Below are 21,421 nucleotides of genomic sequence, written 5' to 3' on the forward strand. Positions count from 1 at the left end.
AAGGCTGCATTACAGTAAAGTTATGTAATTTTCTGAACTTACCAGACACTTCTAGCTGTTCTATTATTTCCCTTTACCCACTTAGTCATTATATCCACATTACTGATGATTATTTATCAAAAATCTCATTGTGTAAATATTTTGTGAAAGCACCAATAGTCATCCCTACAATATTGTCGCAATATCGATATCGAGGTATTTGGTCAAAAATATTGTGATATTTGATTTTGTCCATATCGCCCTTACACTGGTCATGTGCAGACACAGGAAACAATATATATATACAGTAGTCTTACTGGTTTGATGGTAAACGAGTTCAAAGTTCAATCATTAGAACATGCAAACAATATACACAACCATCACACAACCATGCAGAAGCTCAGTGTGTGGGAATTTATTTGAAATTGTGCAAGGCTTTAACCTGTGTGAGGAAAACCAACTCCGGGCTGCCGTGAATGATCAGGAACGAACGGAAGATTGAATTATCACCAGCGGTCCAGGCAGCGTTGACTTCAGGAACAGAGGAACACTATTAACTGTGTAATGAACCTTAATGCAGGAGAGGTGAGTGTAAGAAATGACAGGAGGAGAGCAAAGGAAAGAGCAGGAGACTCGACACGAGGATTATGAGGCGAGATCGGGAGGGGCGAGTAAAGGGGAGCGGAGGAGGAGGAGAAGGAGGAGGAGGAGGAGCAGGTCCCGCCAGATCGCAGACGGTCCCGTCTCGCTGTCTCGGACCGGTGGCCCCGCTGCAAAGCATTGTGGGGGATCAGGGGGAAAGAGAGACGGTGATTATGGAAATGAGCTAGCTCTCTCTCTGAAAGATTAAACAGGCCACTGATTGCTTTTACATAACCTTCACTCACTGACGCACGGGCCTCGCTCTCTCTCTCCCTCCCTCTCTCTCTCTCTCTCTCTCTCTCACACACACACACACACACACAGGTGCCTTTTTCTTCTAGTCTCATTCCTTTGTCTGTTGTCTCTCCTGTGTAAAAGTGCCCTCTCCGTCACCTCTCCTTTGTTAGCTCAGCGTCACACACACACACACGCACGCACACACATACACACCGAAACACAGACATACATACACACACACACACACACACACACACACACACACAGCGAAACACAGACATACACACAAGCCCGGAGAGATGCACTTTGATTCATCAGACCCCAGAGGTCAATACTCTTCATCAGACAGCCTGCCTTTGCTTGTCTGTGTGTGTGTGTGTCTGTGTGTCTGTGTGTGTGTGTGTGTGTCTGTGTGTGTGTCTATGCGTCCACACTTCTGTTTGTGTGCATGTGCATATAATTATTTTGTATGTGTGTGCATGTGCTTCTGTTTGTGTGTGTGTGTGTGTGTGTACTTTTTTGTCAAGCTGAGGAGACAATGTGACATATTGACCCCCGCACACACAGGTGTAAGAGTGTGTGTGTGTGTGTGTGTCTGTGACATATTGACCCTCTGTCTAAGAGGTTACAGCAAGAAAAAGACACCTGATGAGGCTTTTCATTTTCCACATAAAGCAGCAATCAGTCACAACACTATATATCTGATGAGAGAGAGATGGAGGGGAGGGAGAGGGGAGGCGGGTGGAGCTAGAGAGAGAGAGAGAGAGGGAGAGAGAGAGAGAGATGGAGGGCAGAGCACTCAGTCACACATCTGAGGAGTGTGTCAATACTCTTTTCACTCCTCTGACATGGTAAATGTTCTAGAGAGAGAGAAAGACAGAGTGAGCGCTCCTTCCTCCTTGCAGAACCAACCTCACCCTCACTGTGAGTGACGAGTTGCAGCTACAGGAAACGTTGTTGACATGTAACAGGCGGCATGAGACATGATTCCTAAGCATGTTGTTCTCCAGTCCATTTTCAGACATTTTCTATGTCATTTTCTAACCTTCATATTTGCGATGACCCCCGGCTTTGTTTTTACGGGATAATCTACAGAAAAAAACCTGATCTTTCACCCTGCTGACCTGCCAGGCTCCTGTTTGTCATTCAGCCTACCATCTTCATCACCATTTTCAAAATAGCATGGCTAGTAGGTGTGAATACAAATTTCTCCTGAGTTGTCCCATTTTAATCTTCCCATCCATGACGCATCTTTGGGTACCGACCCAGACTTTGACAAATGATAGTCCAGCTGGCAGCTTCAAACAGTGCTAAGCTTTTAACCCGACTAATTGCAGACGCAACCTTCAATTTCTCAGAATTTGCATGAAAAGACGCTTCTTTTTTCCCCCTTCATATTTTCCCAGGATGTGCAGCAGGTGCGCCGCAGAGCTGAGATTTAACCGCCGCAGTATTTGGGCCAGAGATGGCTGGTGTGTTGATCCCTGGAAAAACCTGTTTCCCACCTGAGGGCATGCCTGGCAGAGTCAACACTCTTAGCATCATTATAAGAAACACATTTTTGTCTTTTTGTCTACGGGAATGAAACGTAAATGATGGAACTGCAACAACTTGATGAGACAATCAAAAGAGATTTGATCCAGACAACAAAAACACAAAGTAAGGAAGGATTTTGGTGCCTAGTAAATGTCACCGCTGTACCAAAAACCAGGACTAAATCCTCTGGAGAGGCGGCATTTAGTAGTTATGGCCCTGTATGCTGGAACAGCCTCCCAGAGGATCTGAGGAGGGTGAATAATATTTATGTACTCACCGAGCACTTTATTACTTTATTAGGAACACCTTACTACTACTGGGTAGGTATCAGCTTTCAGCTCACTGTCAACCGGCTACCAAAGTGACATCCGCCTCAAGGTTTGACGTGTTGCGTTCTGAGATGCTTTTCTGCTCACCACAGTTGTAAAGAGGTTATCTGAGTTACTGAAGCCTTTCTGTCAGCTCCAACCAGTCTGGCCTTCTTCCCTCCTCTGATCTCTCTCATCAACAAGGCGTTTCCGTCCGCAGAACCGCCACTCACTGGATGTTTTTTGTTTTTCGCACCATTCTGTGTAAACTCTAGAGACTGTTGTGTGTGAAAATCCCAGGAGATCAGCAGTTTCAGAAATACTCAAACCAGCCCGTCTGGCACCAACAGCCATGCTGCGGTCAAAGTCACTGAGATCACATTTTTTCCCCATTCTGGTGTTTGATGTGAACATGAACTGAAGCTGCTGACCTGTATCTGCATAATCTTATGCATTGCACTGCTGCCACATGATTGGCTGACTGGATAATTGCATGAATATGAAGGTGTACAGGTGTTCCTAATAAAGTGTTCGGTGAGTGTATTTTTAAACACAAGCTCAAAACTTACCTTTTCACTCTGGCTTTTAACTAGGTGTGTAATGTTTATAGTGTTTTGCTAATCTTATTGCTCTTTTTTGTATTATTTTATATTGTGTCTTATTCTTAGTCTTTTGTTTTACCTCTAACTGTTCTGTGCATTGGTCTCTATTGCTGTAACCTGTCATTTTCATTGTCTTATCTACTGCACTGGAAAGCACTTTGAATTGCATTCAGTTGTATGAAAAGTAATCTATAAATAAAGTTTTGATTGATTGATTGACCACTGCATTTGAATGTAACCATTTGTGGTTCATGCCTCCACAGAGGAAACCACAGCCAGTTCTGTGAATTGCGAAATTCAAACGGTCACATAGCAAAAGAGCAGATATGAAAATTAAAATTCATGTGGCAGGATCCAGGCTTTCACTCTATCCCTCTGAAGTCTGTCAAACGAGCCACTTCTAATGCCTGACAGGGCCAAATTAAACCCCTCTGATCTCTGATTGGGCCAAATAAAAACTCTGATGTCCGATTTGCCAAATTCAACCCCCTTTCCCTGATCTCTGATTGGACCAAACTAAAATTCTGTTGTCTGACTGAATCAACTAAAACTCTCCAATGCCTAATTGGACTAAATCCAAGCCCCTTTAATGAGCAGCTTTATCCGAGCTGGCTATGGTTCAACTACGACAGCAACAGCTAGATTTATAGCCAGGCAAATGAATTACATATTTAAAACGTTAGAGAAAACCACTGTAGATCCATTAATTTAAAGATCCATTATCTAGGCTGTTATGAGGCTGCTGAAATATAAATACATAGCGTGTGATCAATAACACTGTCAATAAGCATCATAAAAAGTGTATTTCTCATGACATTCGTACACTTGTTGGGACGGGATGTGTTGGGATAGTAATGTTTATGGCTGCAGTGGTGTAGACTTGGGCTGTATGGAGGTTTGTAATTGCATTAAAACTGAGGGCTGTACTTGCAAAACATGGTTTACAATCCCATTTCTGGATTTACAGAAGATACTTTTGGCTTGCAAATCATGATTTTGAGAGATTTCAAAGTATTCAGTTAAAACTTTTTTTGACAAATGTATCTTCATAAGGGCTGAACACATACCAAGTAGTTACTAAGAAGGAGAGGCTGCAGGCGTAGCTGCCATGGAAAAGAAGGTTTTTTTTTTTTAGCTGCAACAGAGATTATCTTCAATTAAATTAGATTTTTCTCAAATATGACTAAATAAATGACCTAACCAGACCTAATCTGATTCATTGATGACAGTTAGTTATTTCTGCTTGATTGAATCCTGCTGGGTTAAATCTTTTCTGTTTGCTTGTTTCATTTCACACTTTCAAGGTTGTTTGTTGTTTGTTCTCGGAGTTTGAGTGACAAACTGCAAGCCGACATCTCCCAGTAAACATTTTGATGTCAAAATGAAACTTCAGATGGAAAAGACTGTATTATACAGAGCTTTTTCTTTATGGAACACACTTCCCCTGAATCCTCGAGACATTCCTGGGAAGGAAGAATTTAAAACGTAAAATCACTTTTTTTAGTCTGCACCTCCTTTATCATCGCACAGTTATCGAAACTCCTGCCATTGTAATAATCTGCTGCATTTTGAAATTTGTGAACTGGGCTTTTAGTTTAGAGTTCTGTGTTGTATTCAGTGTAACGTGATTTCAATGAATTGTTCTCTCACAGTTTGAAATACTCAGTACATCACATTATTACTATTTTCTTGTAATTATGGTAGTAACTTGTTGTCATGTTGTTATTGGTACTCAACATTTTCTGTCAGGTTTGTAGTTAGGACCCAAAAGCGGAACACACCAGGCAGAGGCAGGGATAAAAGTGAAACTGTCTTTACGTACTTAGCCAAAAACCAAAGTCCAAATCCAAGTCAAAAGCAGAGAATCCAAACAAGCCAGGCAACAGTACAAAGAACTGAGACAGAATCCACAAGGCAGGCAAAAGTGTCATAACAAGTTTCGGGCTTTCAGGAAACAGGACACAGGCTGGAACGACACACAGGATAAATCACTGGGGCGAACTGGCAAAGACTGACTAACATTTAGGTATATATACACTATCCAGCTAATGAGAAGTGGAGAGAGGTATGCTTAGAAGATTGGCTGGTACATGTGCAGAGGAGGCGGAGACAAGGCGGAGCAGTTAAGGAGCAGGAAAGAAGACAGGCAAACCAAGCAGACAAAAGGCTAACACAAAATGAACTGATGAATATGCATAGAGAGAAATAATCACCGGACCCCGGCTGGATTCCTGACAATTTTCTATACATGTTTAACTTTGACTGTCTTGTATTGGTATTTTAAATGGACCCCAGGAAGACTAGTCTGTTGCTTGACTTGTGTGTCGACTGATGGGAATCCACAATAAACAATAAACAATAAACAATAAACAATAAGATGACTTCCAGAGTCGTCCAGCGCTGCCAACTGCATTGTTTTGTGAAATCCGGGAGACCTAAATATCTTTCTGATGAGTTCAAAACAGCTTCCAAACCCATATATTTTTTACTGTACCATGAAAAATGTTTTGCGTCTTTAGGTTGGCGTTGGCGTTGAACTCGGCCACCTCCATCACGCCGCCATCCCACCGATGCTTGCTGGGATACGGAGCACGCTGCCATCTACTGTCCAGATCAGACTAGCAGACAGACATCAGCTAACTGGCTGTTTAACGGATCGGCCGACTCACCGAATAACTGACCGAATGGCTAACTTTCCGTCTCACTAATTAACTTACTGAGTGACTGATGGATTAATTTACTGTGTGAGCGGTTGCTTGCTGTGTATCCGTTTGCGGTGCATTCAAGGACATCCGGCCAGTACAAAAACACATTCCACGCACATCTAACCAACTTACTGACTCACTGGCAGACTGAATGAATAACTGCATTACTGACTGGCTTCCTGACTGATTAATTAACTTACTGTCTGTCTGTTTGTAGTGCACCCAAGGACATCCATCCAGCTTGTACACAAACTATTTCACACACACACATCTCTTCTCCTCGGAGTGACGGGAGGAATATTTCCCTGTTTACTCAAGTGCCACTTCATGATTAAAAACTAATCAGGCTTCAGCCAGCCTGGGATCCCCCTACACACTGCCACAGAATGAACTGTAATTATCTTGACAGGGAGCGAGAGGCAGAGAGACATAAAGAGAGAGAGAGAGAGAGAGAGAGAGGGGAAGGGTGAAAGAGAGAAAAGGAAAGAGAAGAAGTGTGAGGGGAAGGTGAGAAGTTGTAGCAAGAGAGATAGGAGATACAAATCGGCTATGAAAGTGAGAGAACAGCGGGAGAGAGAGAAAAGAAGGCGGCATGCAGCTGCTTCTGTTAATAGCTGTTAATTCAGTAATGGATAACACATATTACCTCTTCTCCTTGGCTGCAGCAGTGCTTAGCCTGGGCTGCGTATTAGTTCGGTGTTAGCAGAGGTGAGCTGGCAGCTGCCTGTTTGGCACGACTCCTAAACTATGAGCTGGGACTCCAAATGGGTTACAAGCTTGTTTCCGGCGGGCACTAGTGTGTTTTAACGGGCTGCTGGGTTAGAAACTAAATCAACTCATTTAGGCCATGAGCGGAAAAAAAAAAAAAAGTTTTGAAAGTGGAAGGAGGAGGAAATTTGTCCAGCTTACGTTGCACCTAGCGAGGCTGAAAAATACAACTCTAAATGACTCCAAGTGTTGTTTTTTTTTCCACTCTGCCTTCTTTCAATCTGCTGATTTGTGCCTTCCTGTTTTGTTTTTCTTCCCCCAGAATGCTGAAGTGCACTAGGTGTTATAGAACAACAGCTTCTGCACTGAAACTTAGAACAATACAGACAGTGTTGGGCTTGTTACTCAAAAAAGTGATTATTATTACCGGGGAGAAGTAATTTATTACACTACTCATTATATTGACTTTATGTTACACTTGCAAAATTAGCAATTGCATTCTCGCGATCCATCCACCGTGAGCAAAAATCCTGATAAATCAACTGCCTGGCTTCTGGGTTTCTGTGTGGAAGATCAGAGTAACCGAATGCCTTATTTGCGATATTTTTGCTCACTGAAATCAAAGTAGTGGGAAATGTTTCTGCCGGTTTGCATGTACTGTAGGATAGCTTGAAGATAACTAGGTATAAAACAAACATAAAACAAGATACACAAGGTAAAAAACAAATCAGGAGATGGGGTGGGATATAGTTTTTTGGATAATCTGATAATTAAAAGGGGGTGATAAAAAGTAACAACTTTTACCTGATTGTAACTGTAATACTGTTGCTGAAATTGAAATAGTGATTTGTTACACTACTCAGTGATGCGTTAAAGTAGTATCACCTCTCCCAGCACTGAGTAACACATCACACCAACACTGAACACAGAGCAGGATCTTTCAGGCTTGAGGTAAAATGTGCGTTAATCTTCCTGCAGCTCCAATACAGTCAATTTATGAAGTGGATTTTCTTCACAATATACTGTATAGTTATTGAAGAGACTTTTGCCATCAGAAAGATGTCACATCCATCCCAGATAAGCAATAGTTGAGGATTAAATAAAATGATCACTAGCAAATGAGCTGTTGCTTTTATTTAAATCTTCATTTACTACTATCAACATCTTATTTTCCAGCGCTAATTAATTCTTTGCATAACACACATCAATTATAATCACCTGCATGAGCCACACTGATAGCTCGCTATTTGAAGAGACGTTTGCCATTAGAAAGATGTCACATCCATCCAAATAAGCAATAGCTGAGGATGAAACACTATTACTATAACCACTATATCACATAACATTATTGCACAAACAGAGCAACACGCTGATTATAGTCATTCATGTGTCAATAATAAGCGTTGTTATTGATTAAGACATAAGATCTAGAAACACTGCTGCATTCACCGAAATAGGCCGGCACATTTTTACATCTGTGTGTGTGTGTGTGTGTGTGTCTGTGTGTGTTTGCACTTGTGTAGATTACAATATGAGAACAGCTGTACTGAAGTTTAATCAGTATACACATCATGTACAATTCTGTAGCATTCCTCTGTGAAACTTGGAAAATGCTATGAAACAGCACATGGACACACATACACACACACACACACACACGCATACACACTGGAATTACCATTCAGAAACAAAACAGCGAGGCATTTTCTGCCCGCAGGTGAGACAGCAAAGACAGGGTGTGAGCTGGAGATTGGGTGACCGTGTGAAAACTGCTGCATGGTAAATTTCTTTGCCATGAATAGTAATGATGTGGCTCGGAAGGAGGAGGATGCAGCACACAGACGCACCACAAAGGGATTTGAGATATGATCTGAATGGAGTGTGAGTGCACACATAGGCATGACACAGTCGAATGTTTTCAAACACACAGTAGTGAAATCTAGAGAGTTTCAGAGTCTATCAGTCACTCACACACACACACACACACACACACTTATGTGCAAAGATACACACGCAGGAAAACAAACCTGAGTGTGTGATAAGATTTCGGTGGGAGCGCTCTTACTCACACACACACACATACACACATACACTGTCTCTCTCACACACTCAGGAACACACACAGACACACACACACACACACACACACACACACACTCATCCTGTTCTCTCTCTCTCTCTCACACACACACACACACACACACACACACACACACACACGGACCAAACTCGCTCTCGGTGTCCGTTGATGAGATTTTGTGGAGCAGAATGGAGTCTGGCTCCCGGGGGACTCGTGGGGGTTTAGGTATTTAAGGATTTAAATAACGAGGATGGGACACACAAGGTCAGGAGGGATGGACACACACACACACACACACACACACACACTCTGAGACACGCAGAGGGAGGGAGGGAGGGAGGGAGGAAGAAGTGAGAAAGGAAACCAGGAGGAGGAAAGCGTGATGGATTTGAGATTTAACTATTTGTGGTGTAGATCTGTTCTTCTAAACTGGGAAATATCAGATCCCATGTGTCTTCTTTCTGTTCAGAGAGACTTTAGAAGATCACATTTGGGCCATTGGGTGTTAAAAATATATATATTTTTTTGTATTTCCTTTATAAATACAGCTAAACTTGATTGTCCTTGTGTTTGCGTCTGTCCCTCTCCCAGCGGGAGATGCTAAGCTCGCATAAACAGGTGCAAAAGTTCACCTCCTCTCTTCTTCTTCTGTCCCTCCTCTCCTTTTTCATTCCCTCCCTTCCCCTCACTTGTTCGGGTGCAAAAGTTCCTTTACACCTCCTCTCCTCTTTTGCTCATTCTCCTCCCTTCCTCTCTGTCTTCCATTCTACCTCTCTGTTCCAGCTGGCACACACCAGTGTTCTTGTCCTCCTCCCTTCCCTTCCTTCCTCCCTCTGTCTCTTCCCTCTCTCTCTCTCTCTCTCTCCCAGTGGGATGCAGCAAAAAAGGTTCAGCCAGGTGCAAAAGTTCACCTCTCCTCTTCCTTTCCTCCTCCCCTCCTCCTCCCTCTCTCCCATAGGGACCACGCTGAGCAGGAGGTGGCAAAAGTTCACTTCTCTTTTCTCCTCCTTCCCTCTTGATCTCTTCTCCCCTCTCTCCTTTCCGCTCCCCCTCCTTCGTTCTCAGATCTTTCGGTAATTCAGGCGCAACAGTTATGTATCTCTTCTCTTCTTCTTCTCTCTCTCCTCTCAGTCATTTAGATCCCAATATCTACTGGACTCCCCCATTTCTATTTCTCCATGCATCTCATTCTCCTCTTTACTCCCTTCCCTTTTGACAATTAAAGCTGCACTATGCAAGATTTTCATGTAAAAACACACCCATCGTAGTTTAAATCACAAATTGGGGATGCAACAGAGACAGGCATCCCATCCGCACTAATTGAGACCACATAGATTCTTTAACATTTTTTTAACTTTAATTAACTTTTTAAGACTTGCAACTGCATCAAATCACCATGAACCATCGGCTCCCCTGTTTAAGAAATTAAATCTGTTATCCATTTCCAACATCAATATCTATCGAACATGTATCTTTATGTATAAATGTACGTTTCAAAAGCACAGCTTACCAAATGTATTTCACAACTTCTTTTTAATGAACTCTGATGTCCATTCATATCCAACCAGACAAGGCAAAGGATATTCATCTTCCCTATTATCACACAACTCTTGGAAAAATATGCCGTAAAATACAGAGGGCCATCACTTTGGAATACCAGTCCCCTCTCTATCAAAACCTGTCCATCACTGCCAGTACTTAAGTGAAAAAACACCTGTGTCATAGTTAATGTGCTCAGTATGTGTGTTTATGTGTTATGTGTTTGTGTGTTTACTTTTGTTTTATTTATTATTATTATTACTATTATTATGAATTTGTTTCTTCTTTTTTTTTTATCTCATTATGTTAAGGAAACAAATATCCTTAGTATTAGGATAAATTGTAAATCCTAGAGGGGAGGTTTTTACTCTAAGCCCTTTGGGGTTTCTTACCTCTCCTGCACAATCCCTGCTATGTTTGTTTTTATATACTTTTGTTTTATCACTTCCTTTGTGCTAATAAATAAATGTAAATGTGTCAGGTATGGTCACTGGCGGCACACAGGAAGTGCTGAATCAAAATTTAAGAGCAAAATACAAACTCCCAAACAGCAGCAAGCAAACGCTCCACCCAGAGGAAGCTGGACTCACCGATGGCTCAACCTGCAATAATTTTCTGACATCACGTTACATGATTTCCGGGTAATTACAGTAATTAGGCAACTTGGGTTTGGGTGTGTTTGCAGTAGGCAACTTCGCACTTTGGCAGCTCCAAATTGCAGCGAGGGTTAACTTCAATACCCAGAAATCCTGTAATGTGACGTCAGTAAAGCTTGTTCTGTGATGCTTTATACCAAAGGAAACCAAAGAGACGAGAAGAGGAAAACATCTCCATCTCCTGGACTCACCAACAACGTTGGTGAGTCCAGCTTTCTCTGGACGGAGTGCCGCTCACTGCTGTTTAGGAGACAGTCTGGATTTCACTCTCGAGTTTCAGTTCGTCATTTCGCGGAGAAGTGACCAAACCCGACACCAGAATTTCATTTGGAGAAATAGAGCGAATCTACGGGTCTCAGTTACTGGGGATGGGACCCTCTTCTCTGCTGCTGCCCCACTTTGTGATTTACGTGATAAAACGGGTGTATTTTTACATAAAATCTTATAAATTCTCCTTCCTCTTTGTTTCTCCCCTACTCTCTCGCCTCTTCTCTCTCTCCTGCTTCAGTCATCAAGGTTTACTCCCATCCTGTCCTCCCTTTCTCCTCCCCCCCCCCCCCCCTCCTTTGTCTTCTTTCTCTTTTTCTTCCTACTGTCTCTTTCTGCCTCACCTTTCTTTCTTGTTCATCCAAAGAGCATGCTGACCTTTCTAGGTGTTGCTCCCTTTGGAGAGACTGAATGAAATCGGTGTGTGTGTGTGTGTGTCTGTTTGTGTGCATATGTGTAGTTGTGCGTGCACATAACCTTTCTGTGTGATGAGGGTGAATGAGTACTGTAACTCCTTACAATGGTGTGTTTGTTCAAGCGTGTGTGTGTGTGTGTGTGTGTGTGTGTGAGAGAGAGAGAGAGAGAGAGAGAGAGAGAGAGAGAGAGAAAAAATGGGTTTGTGTGCATGTAGTGTTGTAGTTTGTGTGTGTGTGGGTCTGGGTTTGTGCATGTATTTATGTGTGTTTGTATAAGTGTATATTGATTTGATTAAGCAAGAATCTGTGTGTCTTTCCATGTGCGATAGAGGGTGAATGAACACTGCAGCTCTCCAGGACAGTTTGTGTGTGTGTGTGTGTGTGTGTTTGGGGGGGGGGGGGGGGGGATTTATTTAATACTCTAGGCAAGGATTTGGAAGGAAAAGGAAACAGCAGTGCTAAAGTGAACAGAGAAAAATGTAACTCCAAGCCTGCATTTGTCCCACTAATAAATTTCTTGCACCCACATAAGCACGAGATAAGCTTTTGAATCAGATACACAGGTAGAGAGATAGAAGGAGAATGTGTGTGTGTGTGTGTGTGTGTGTGTGTGTGCGCGCGCACTGAAGCCGTCTTCACACAGCTGACTCAGCTAAAAATTCCGCAGCAGAGCCTGGATAGAATTAATCATGATCAAGTCCCACAAGTGTTCTTTATCCACCTTTTACCCGTCATGATCATCTTCCCACTGTGGGAGGAAGACCAGCAGAGATCCACTAGATCTACTGCAGCAATAAACTTTATCTCATAGATCATCGTTGTGTGATATCGTTTTAAATCTTGGCCATTTTTACGTCTGGCATATTCAAGATGTTACCGTTAATATTTGTGGTTTTGTCCGCTAAACTGCTTGAATCAAAACCAAGTTCTCTGTTAAAGGATAATTCTGGTTATTTTCAACCTGGGCCTTTTTTTCCTAGTTTTTGCTGTCATGACGACTGAACACGGCAGAAGACCAGAAGTAAACAAGGAAGTGTATGAATAACACTAAAACAGTATATCAAAAGGACTGTTATAACTGAAATGTTGTGATAATAGTTCAATCGTAGCTATTTAAAGATGTGTTTAACAGAAGTGTGAGTGTTGTTGTGTTGAAAGAACGTGTTTTAATCTCTGATTGGATTCAACTGTTGGAGATTACCACTTTGGCCCTGTGTGTGTGTGTGTGTGTGTGTGTGTGTGGGTGTGGGTGTGTGTGTTGGATAGCAGCGCTCCCAGCAACCTGGAGGTGTGGACACTCTACAGGGAAGTAAGTGATTACATTTTCAACACCAAAAACTAGGAAAGTAAGGCCCAGGTTGAAAATAATCAGAATTATCTTTTAGGCCATTTGATTTTTTTTTTTTTTTTTCCTTTTCGGTTCTCCCTCACCTCAAGTAGCCGCCATCTGACTGTTTGCCACAGTTTACTGGTGATAGCCCAATTTCCACACGCACCTTACGCACAGGTGGTGGAACACCTGTTGTGGCACAGATGGTTACCACGGTTACCACGGTATTTGCACTGGCATTTCTCTGGCTTTACACAGAAGAAATTACCAGGTCAGGTCTGGCAATTTTGTCCTGCTTTTGTCCAAATCCCAAATGTAAGGTAAATGGTCAACTCCAGTAAAATCAGCTTTCTACATCTGGCTTCTGATTGGCTCCTTTTAGAAGTGACATTTTTACTAAATACAACTTTCGAAAATAGTGCAATTTTCACTTTTTCTTCTTGTGGACAAGGAACGTACCAGAGTGCAAAACCCTCAAAAAACCTTAGATCATCCATTCCCCCCCCCAAGATCCCTGGTGTATTTGACTGAACCTACAGATACATTTACTCAGACTACTAGACTGCTTTATTGGGCCAATACTCACACATTCACCAATCCATTATTAATTTGCTTTTTAAACTTTTGTTTTAGCTCATCACTTTCTATATGATGTAATATCCTGTATGCTATGTGTGGATCCCAGGAAGACCAGCTGACCCACTGCACCAGCCAATGGGAATCCTTTAACTAAACAGCTATAGCACACACTTAACTCCCACACACAATTCCATATCATTTTATAAAAAGAGCATTTATTTCAAAGGTTTTTTTCGCTTCGGAGATTGAAGCACATAGTAAAGCAACAGTACAATGTTCAGAAAATATAAGTGTGATGCTGTAACATTTTTTTTAATCTTATCTTCTTAACATGTTTTTCCGTTGTAATACTGGAATATTCTGCATGTATACTAAAATAAGAACTTTTAAAATTGTACAAATCGGTACCATAAAACTCGACAGAGAATAAAAACGAGGCGTTCTCTCACTGCGACAAACACAGATTGCTAGTTTTCCTCTTGACCGGGAGAAAGAACGAAGAAACGCCAAATGATGAAAAAAAATAATAAAAAATAAAACAAAACAAAACAAAAAAAAAACAAGAAATGAGAGGTTGGATTCACACAGGGGAACACAGGTTCTGATATTAAACTTTGCCGGTACAGATTCTCTTCTCATGGCCGTTCAAACAGGAAAATCATATTTCACGTGGTTTCTACCTGTTTAGACGGCCATGAAAAGATAAAATCTGAGCCACAAAGAGTTGGAACATCATCCTCTGTTCCTGTGTAACTGCAGCCAAACAAAGAACAATTATTGTCATAATAATAATAATAATAATAATAATAATAATAATAAAAAACAACAATAATAATCATAATAATATAATAACAATAAAAAAGAGATTGAACAAGAACCTACACGCTTAAAAAGGACGTGTTGTTTTTAACCAATCTGTGAATGTGGGTCAGAGCAACACACACCTTGTGTAATATTTCAACACGTTTTGAAGAAGCTTTAATGGCAACACATGTTGATACAACAGATGCTGCTGCCAACAGGTTTGTGTTGAGAAATAACACAAAATGTATATTTTCCCGGGCTACATTGACAGATGTGTTGAAAACAGCACGCCCGATTTTGAGAGTGCACTAGGCGCAAGTTGGATCCTCAAAGAGATATATCACATATCTGCACATTGCTCTGTACATACCTAACATGGATAGTAGTTTGCTTTCCGAATATACTTTTCAAGTTACAAAAAGAAACAAAAAGGAGAAAAAAAGAGAATGCACTGCGTTGCAAGAGTGTCCGTTAAGTTTAAGGCGATTTTTAGAGCTCACAGGTTTTTACTCATTTGTGATTGATCATCATTGGTGGACTCGGAACAAGGAAGTGATCATTCATCGGTGGACTTGGTTATGGGAAGTGATTGCTCATGGGCGGACCGGGGGGGACACAGGGGGTGGATGGGGCGTGGAGAGGGGGCGGCGTCTCTTTTCACGTCTTCTCTGGAATGGTGAAGAACGAAAACAAAAAAATTTCATCCACAGTTTTTAACTTGAATCCGTGTTGAATCCATCTCTTTTTGGGAGTAGAAAAAAGGTATTAAGAGAGTAGCATTTTCACAGATACTCCGTCCTTGTGTGTTCATTTGTCTGCGTGTAGCTAGCTAGCAGTCTCACTCTGCCGCCACATTGTTCTTGTTGTTGTTGTTGTTTACCCCTGGAGTTGTTGTTTATTTATTATAAGGCCACCATGACTACAGTTGTCTGTGAGCGTCGTCACAGTATCAACAACCCAGAGTCTGTCCGTCCGTCTACAACACAGTACCTGCTGAAACCTACACACACAACGACAAATGTGAAATAGCATTTTGTTTTAGCCGCTTGACTTTCCGCCAACTTGCTGTCGCCTTTCATTTCTTCTTCATAAACATCAAGCAGTTTTCTTTTTTCTGTTGTTTTTTCTTCTCGTTTGTTCGTATCTCTCTCTTTCTCTCTTTCTCTCTGTATCCTTTACATACACCGCTAAGAAAGCCATTAAGGGAATAACACCCCACTAAGGAACCTGTTGAGGGAGTAAAATCCCTCTCAGGATCCGTTAAGGGAATAAGTGAATCCAGTCCACATAAAGTATACAGAACCTCTAATAAACTAAACAACAGAGTTTGCTGTGAGCAAGTTATCTCGGTCGTACAGCAACATTTTGTCCCAACAATTTACTTTCAAACAGACAAACTGGTGACGTAACAAATCTCCCAGCCCTGCAATGCTTGAGTCAGTGGAGAGAGAGAGGGAGAGAGGCAGAGGCGGGAGGAGGAAGGGTTCAGGGAAAACCGGGAGGGACGAGAGTCCAAGCATTCATTATGTGTTCGTTAACAAATCGTCTTGGAGGACCGGGGAGGCGCCTTGGGAGGGAGGGCTGTTAACGTTTGTTAACAAATTGGCATGAATTGATTAGGAAGGGTTGCTTGTTAACTTGTGTCAACAAGTTGGTAATAATTGGGAATCGGGGAGCGTTAACCTCTGTTAACAAATCCTCACGGAATCAATCAATCAAGAATCGGGGGGCGTCCACTCACTTAGACCACTGTTAAGAGTCTTCACCGTCATCACCATCGTTCATGGGGCAGTCTTTGGTCCCGTACAAATCTGCCAGCTTCTTAAACCTCGGCCCCCAACTCTGCAGATAGTCATAATCCAAGTCAGATTCGGTCGTCACGGACTCAAGGGAACTCAGCGAGCCGGCCACCGATCCTCTGCCTTCGTAACCGTAGATCTGGATGGAGTCGTAGGGAGGTGCGGTGGGGTCGCTGTCGGCCTCGGCGATCCGGGTCTTGATGAAGTCGTCGACGTCGACGCTGTTGGCCGCGGGACGTCCTAAGCCGGGCCTGAGGGGGTACTGGAGCTCTGGTTTGATGTCCTTCCTCGGCAGGAAACCGTTGGCGCCGTCTGGGTTCTGGACAGGGAGACAGAAAACACTCAGATTTAGAATGGATTTAAAATCAATCGATCAAATTTGGTGGTAAACTGTTTGATGCTTCAGGGTTCTAGAGGAAGATGAGTCAAATAGGAGAAGAAGAGGAGTAGGAGGAAAAGAAAAGACTTCAAAGATATCTATTTTTCTTTGGGAAGATGAGGTTCCTCAGGTTCCAAATATCCAAGAAAGGAGAAGAAGAAAAAGAAGACTTACACAAAATAATTAGTTTGTTTTTCCACATGATTTTAGATCTTTTTGCATTTAGAAACTGACAGATTGTCACCAAAATAGCATCTGATCGGCCTGTAGTGAAGCTATGTTAAAGGCCTCCATGCCTGCTCCTCCTCCTACTCCTCCTCCTCTGCTCTTTCTCACATCCCTCCCTCCATAACAATACTGGTGTATATCTTTACACCCTCCCTGCCCCTCTCCATACCTGTAGTGTAGCGATGTCGAAGGCCTCCGTGTCTTCCTCGCCGCCTCCCTCATCATCGTAGGTGATGATGTTCTCCCTAATGTCTTCCTCCTCAAACACTATCAACGGCTCCTTTTTCTGACGCCTCAGAGCCACAAATAACACCACTATTGCTGCCAAAGAGAAGCACACACACACACACAAACACAGAAACACACACACACACACAATGACAGATCAGTAATTGGTGTGTATTTAGCGATTATTTAACTATTTTACCACAATCTCTGTGAAAAGGGAGAAAAGCGAGGATTAGATAATTAGTATGCACTGTGGGAGATAATTAGACCTTGGACAGTTTAATAAATATCATTATTGCGCTGTGTTATAAACACGTTGTGTCATTTTAATCAGAGGTGCTTAACAACATGAGAAAAGGGAAAACACTGGGTGCTGTAGTGGTAAATGAGTTTTGTGCTCATAAAACAATGGGAAGAGTCCAAGTAGAAAAGAGAAATCCAACCAGTCAAACGTTTGGACCCACCTGACTGAATGTACTGTGTTTTTCATTCTCTTAAAGCCATTTTGAAGGCTAAAGGCTCTAAAGGCTTATGCTTAAATGCTTGAAATCTGTTTCTTCTTCAAATATAATTAGTGAAGTTGATCCTATGTATGAATTTCTTTCCAAAGCCTTTGCCTTTCCATCAAGGCAAAGGGCGGCTACTTTAAAGAATCTAAAATATGAGATAGTTTTGATTTGTTTCACACTTATTTGGTCACTGAATAATTCCATTTGTGTTATTTCATAGTCTTGATGTCTTTACTATCATTCTAAAATGTGGAAAATAGTAAAAATAAAGAAAAATGCATGTGTGCAAACTTCTGACTGGTAGTGTATGGGAACATATCGAGGCAACATTGCAGTTTTATTTCAAAGCAACGACAACTGGGACAACAGCAGTGTGGAAAACCCAGCGTGCATTGAGGAAGAAAAGTAAGGCCGGGGACACACTAGAAGACTTTTAAACTCCTAATTGATTTTGAAAACGCATTGCTTCACACACATTTCACTGATTTTTTTGCACCTCAGTCAAAAATATGCTCACCCTAGACGATTACACAAGGATGGGGTATGACACCCTTAACAACATAACAGATTATCCTGCTGAATGAGGCGTCGCTGACGTCAGGACCTCTAATCTAACAGGAACTCAAGCGATCCGACATGAATCCAATCAAAACGTCAATTTAGGCGGACAGCCCGACTCGCCTCGCCTCACCTCTCTCGTAAACTCGGATTTGTTCAGGACCCGTGCAGATGTCGAGTCGTGAATATCAAACATGTTTTGATATTATTGGGGCGGCTCAGATCAGTCCGCGAGTCGATTGAGGTGGTTAAGATTGAATCTGTAAACCTCTCACACTACCAGATAATCTTTGCCAACCATCGGCGCCAGCAAAGCGTCCAATTGGGATTTCCCCTGTCGGGATGATCTGGTGTAAATCGGTAATCCTCTACTGTGTCCCGGGCCTGCGGGAGGCTAAGGCCGCACTGATCACTGATCCACTGTGTCTGTCCGTCTCCGTTCATTTCAATTAAATTTCAATGTGAGCTGTCTGTTGTCCGGACAGGACTGATGACGCGTCCGTCAGATTTCCATCTGTTTTGACGGACAGAAAGTTCAATACTGTTGAACTTTTTCTGGACGGACAGATTCGTCACTGTCTGTTTAGTCAACCCTACATTTGTTTTGGGAAAAATAGTGTTGAACTCAGAGACCACGATATGAGAGAGAAAGAGAAAGATCGTATAACATCGGGATGACTGTAGGTTTTCCAGGTCAGTTTCTTATTTAATGTATACCGTACATTCTGTTTCTTCTTTTTTTCTATGAAGTACAGCACCTGTATGATCAAAGCCTTCCTGTTCTTCTGCCTCTCCCACCATGTTCACATTCCCCCCAAAAAAACCCAACGGACAGAAATCCATCCGTCAATAATTCTGTCCGCTTTCTGACGGATCAGTGCGGCCGCCGCCTAACAGATGTTCACTCCCGAGCTGAATTTGACTTCCTTACCTAAGAGGATGACGATGCAGGCCAGGATGGCGATCAGCGCCCCGGTGCTGAGGCCGGCCGGCAGGACGTAGGGCTCCACGTTGCAGGACAGGATGGTGTCTTTGCTGTCGCAGGAGCAGACTCTGATGGTCAGGATGTTGGTGCTGCTCAGCGACGGGAAGCCGTTGTCGTTTATCTCGATGGGGAGGAAGTAAACGTCCTGCGTCAGACGGCTGAAGCCTTTGCGAAGCACATGGATACTGGCTGTGCTGTCTGTGGAGAGATGGAGAGAGATGGAGAGAATTAGATAGATAGATAGATAGATAGATAAAGGAACCTTGCTCTTTAAACCACCCAAGAAGAGTAGATACTTCGGAGAGTACATAAGAGAAAGTATAGAGAGAGAGAGAGATAGACAGACAGACAGACAGACACAGACATAGATAGATAGATAGATAGATAGATAGATAGATAAAGGAAGCTTGCTCTTTAAACCACCCAAGAAGAGTAGATACTTCGGAGAGTACATAAGAGACAGCATAGAGAGAGAGAGAGATAGACAGACAGACAGACAGACAGACAGACATAGATAGATAGATAGATAGATAGATAGATAGATAGATAGATAGATAGATAAAGGAACCTTTCTCTTTAAACCACCCAAGAAGAGTAGATACTTTGGAGAACACATGAGAGATAGATAGACAGACAGACAGACAGACAGACAGACAGACAGACAGACAGATAGATAGATAGATAAAGGAACCTTTCTCTTTAAACCACCCAAGAAGAGTAGATACTTTGGAGAGTACATAAGAGAAAGTATATACTGCTGAGTTTGCCGATAACTTAACAAACTCCCTGATTGGACTTTTGCCGTAGCCTGGGAGTTCATTACACACACACACACACACACACAGATGCACACACACACACACACACACACACACACTTTCTCATTCTTCATCATTCTATCTCTCTACCTCAACACACACCCAAAGTCACACACAAACACACAAACACACATATGCGTGCATACACACAATGGAGAGGCAATGAGGTGTGACTTGTGTGATATTAAATTCCTGTTTAATAGTGGGTCCATTCATCAGTTGAGGAGGAAATGTAATCAAAGGCTGTTATAACAACGGCTAGCTAGCTAGCTATGTACCTCCACAGTACCCCCCCTTACTCTCTCACTCTCTCTCTCTCTCTCTCTCGATTGTTCTTTTCCAATGTCAAATAAGCTTTGTTACCATGAAAGGAAGAGAGGCGGTACTTCCGAAGCATTTCACTAGGCTACGTCACAAAGCAAACAGTCCTTAACATTTACATTAAAGATACATTAGAAAGTAATAAAGGTGAAGAAACAGAAGGTGTTGCAGTGAACACAGTAATCGCTGCAAAGTACAGCAAAGAGTTCAAAATACACGGGCTTGTAGGATGAACAGAAAATTACATTACATGTGTACAGATTTGTGTTTGTGGAGTGCTGAGACAAACTTTGTGACATTATAGACACACACACACACACACACACACGTTTGTATTACTTTAGTTTTACTACACTATTGTGAGGACCTTCATTGGTTACAATCATTTCCTAAACTCCTAACCCTAACCCAAATTTAATCCAAACTCCAACTTTAACCAAAAATCAAAGTCCTCCTGTCTGAAACTGGCTCTCACAAGGGTAGAAGTCACAAGAACACACACACACACACACACACACACACACACACACACACACACACCATCTCAACACAATGACAGTCTCTGTCCCAGGGCACAAGGTTGCAGTCCAAGCAGAGATGGAGTGACTTCATTTAGACGCTGAGTAGCTTAATCCCTCTCTCTCTCTCTCTCTCTGTCCACCCTCCTCTCTTCATCACTCTTCATCCTTCTTCCTCTCTCTTTTCCTCTCGCTTTCTCTTTACCACAAGTCCTTTTATTTCTACTGAAGTTCTCCCTTCCTCTCCCTCTCCTCGTTTTCCTCCCTATTTCTTCCACCCCCTCCTCTATCTGTCTCTCTCTCACTGTGATATGCAGGTGTGAGAGTCACTGTAGGACGGATACAGCAGAAATACACACACTTACACACCTGTGCGTGCACACACACACACACACACACACACACACACACACACACACACACACGCACACACAAGCAGAGGCTTAGAATTGCTTATTCTTTTTTTCAGAGAGTCTGTTTTGCGGATTGGGTCTAAAATAACCATCACCCCCTGAAATCACCCCACTCCGACACACACACACACACACACACACACTATCTCTCTCTCTCTCTCTCTCTCTCTCTCTCTCCATCTCGCTCTCTCAGGTTTATACTAGTGATAATACTAATCTTTATTTATAGAGCACTTATCAAAGCGAGGTCACAAAGTGCTATAAAAGCTAAAGAAAA

The 21,421-nt window shown here is 42.4% G+C and overlaps 1 protein-coding gene across 1 annotated transcript; it reads right to left on the bottom strand.

Moving 5' to 3' along the window:
• Window positions 1-13,815: 13,815 nt before the first annotated feature.
• Window positions 13,816-19,272, bottom strand: LOC139655354 (cadherin-11-like; the record flags this gene model as incomplete). Its single annotated transcript, XM_071532742.1, has 3 exons — window positions 13,816-16,506; window positions 16,964-17,115; window positions 19,021-19,272. Coding segments are annotated over 3 exons (770 nt in total), but the record flags the coding sequence as incomplete, so codon positions are not given.
• Between the last annotated feature and the right edge of the window lie 2,149 nt (window positions 19,273-21,421).

This window comes from Centroberyx affinis, unplaced genomic scaffold (genome assembly GCF_046629955.1).
Source record: "Centroberyx affinis isolate AG114_WGS23_722 - 3 ecotype Tasmania unplaced genomic scaffold, CSIRO-AGI_Caff_v1 ptg000154l_1, whole genome shotgun sequence".
NCBI lineage: Eukaryota > Metazoa > Chordata > Actinopteri > Beryciformes > Berycidae > Centroberyx > Centroberyx affinis.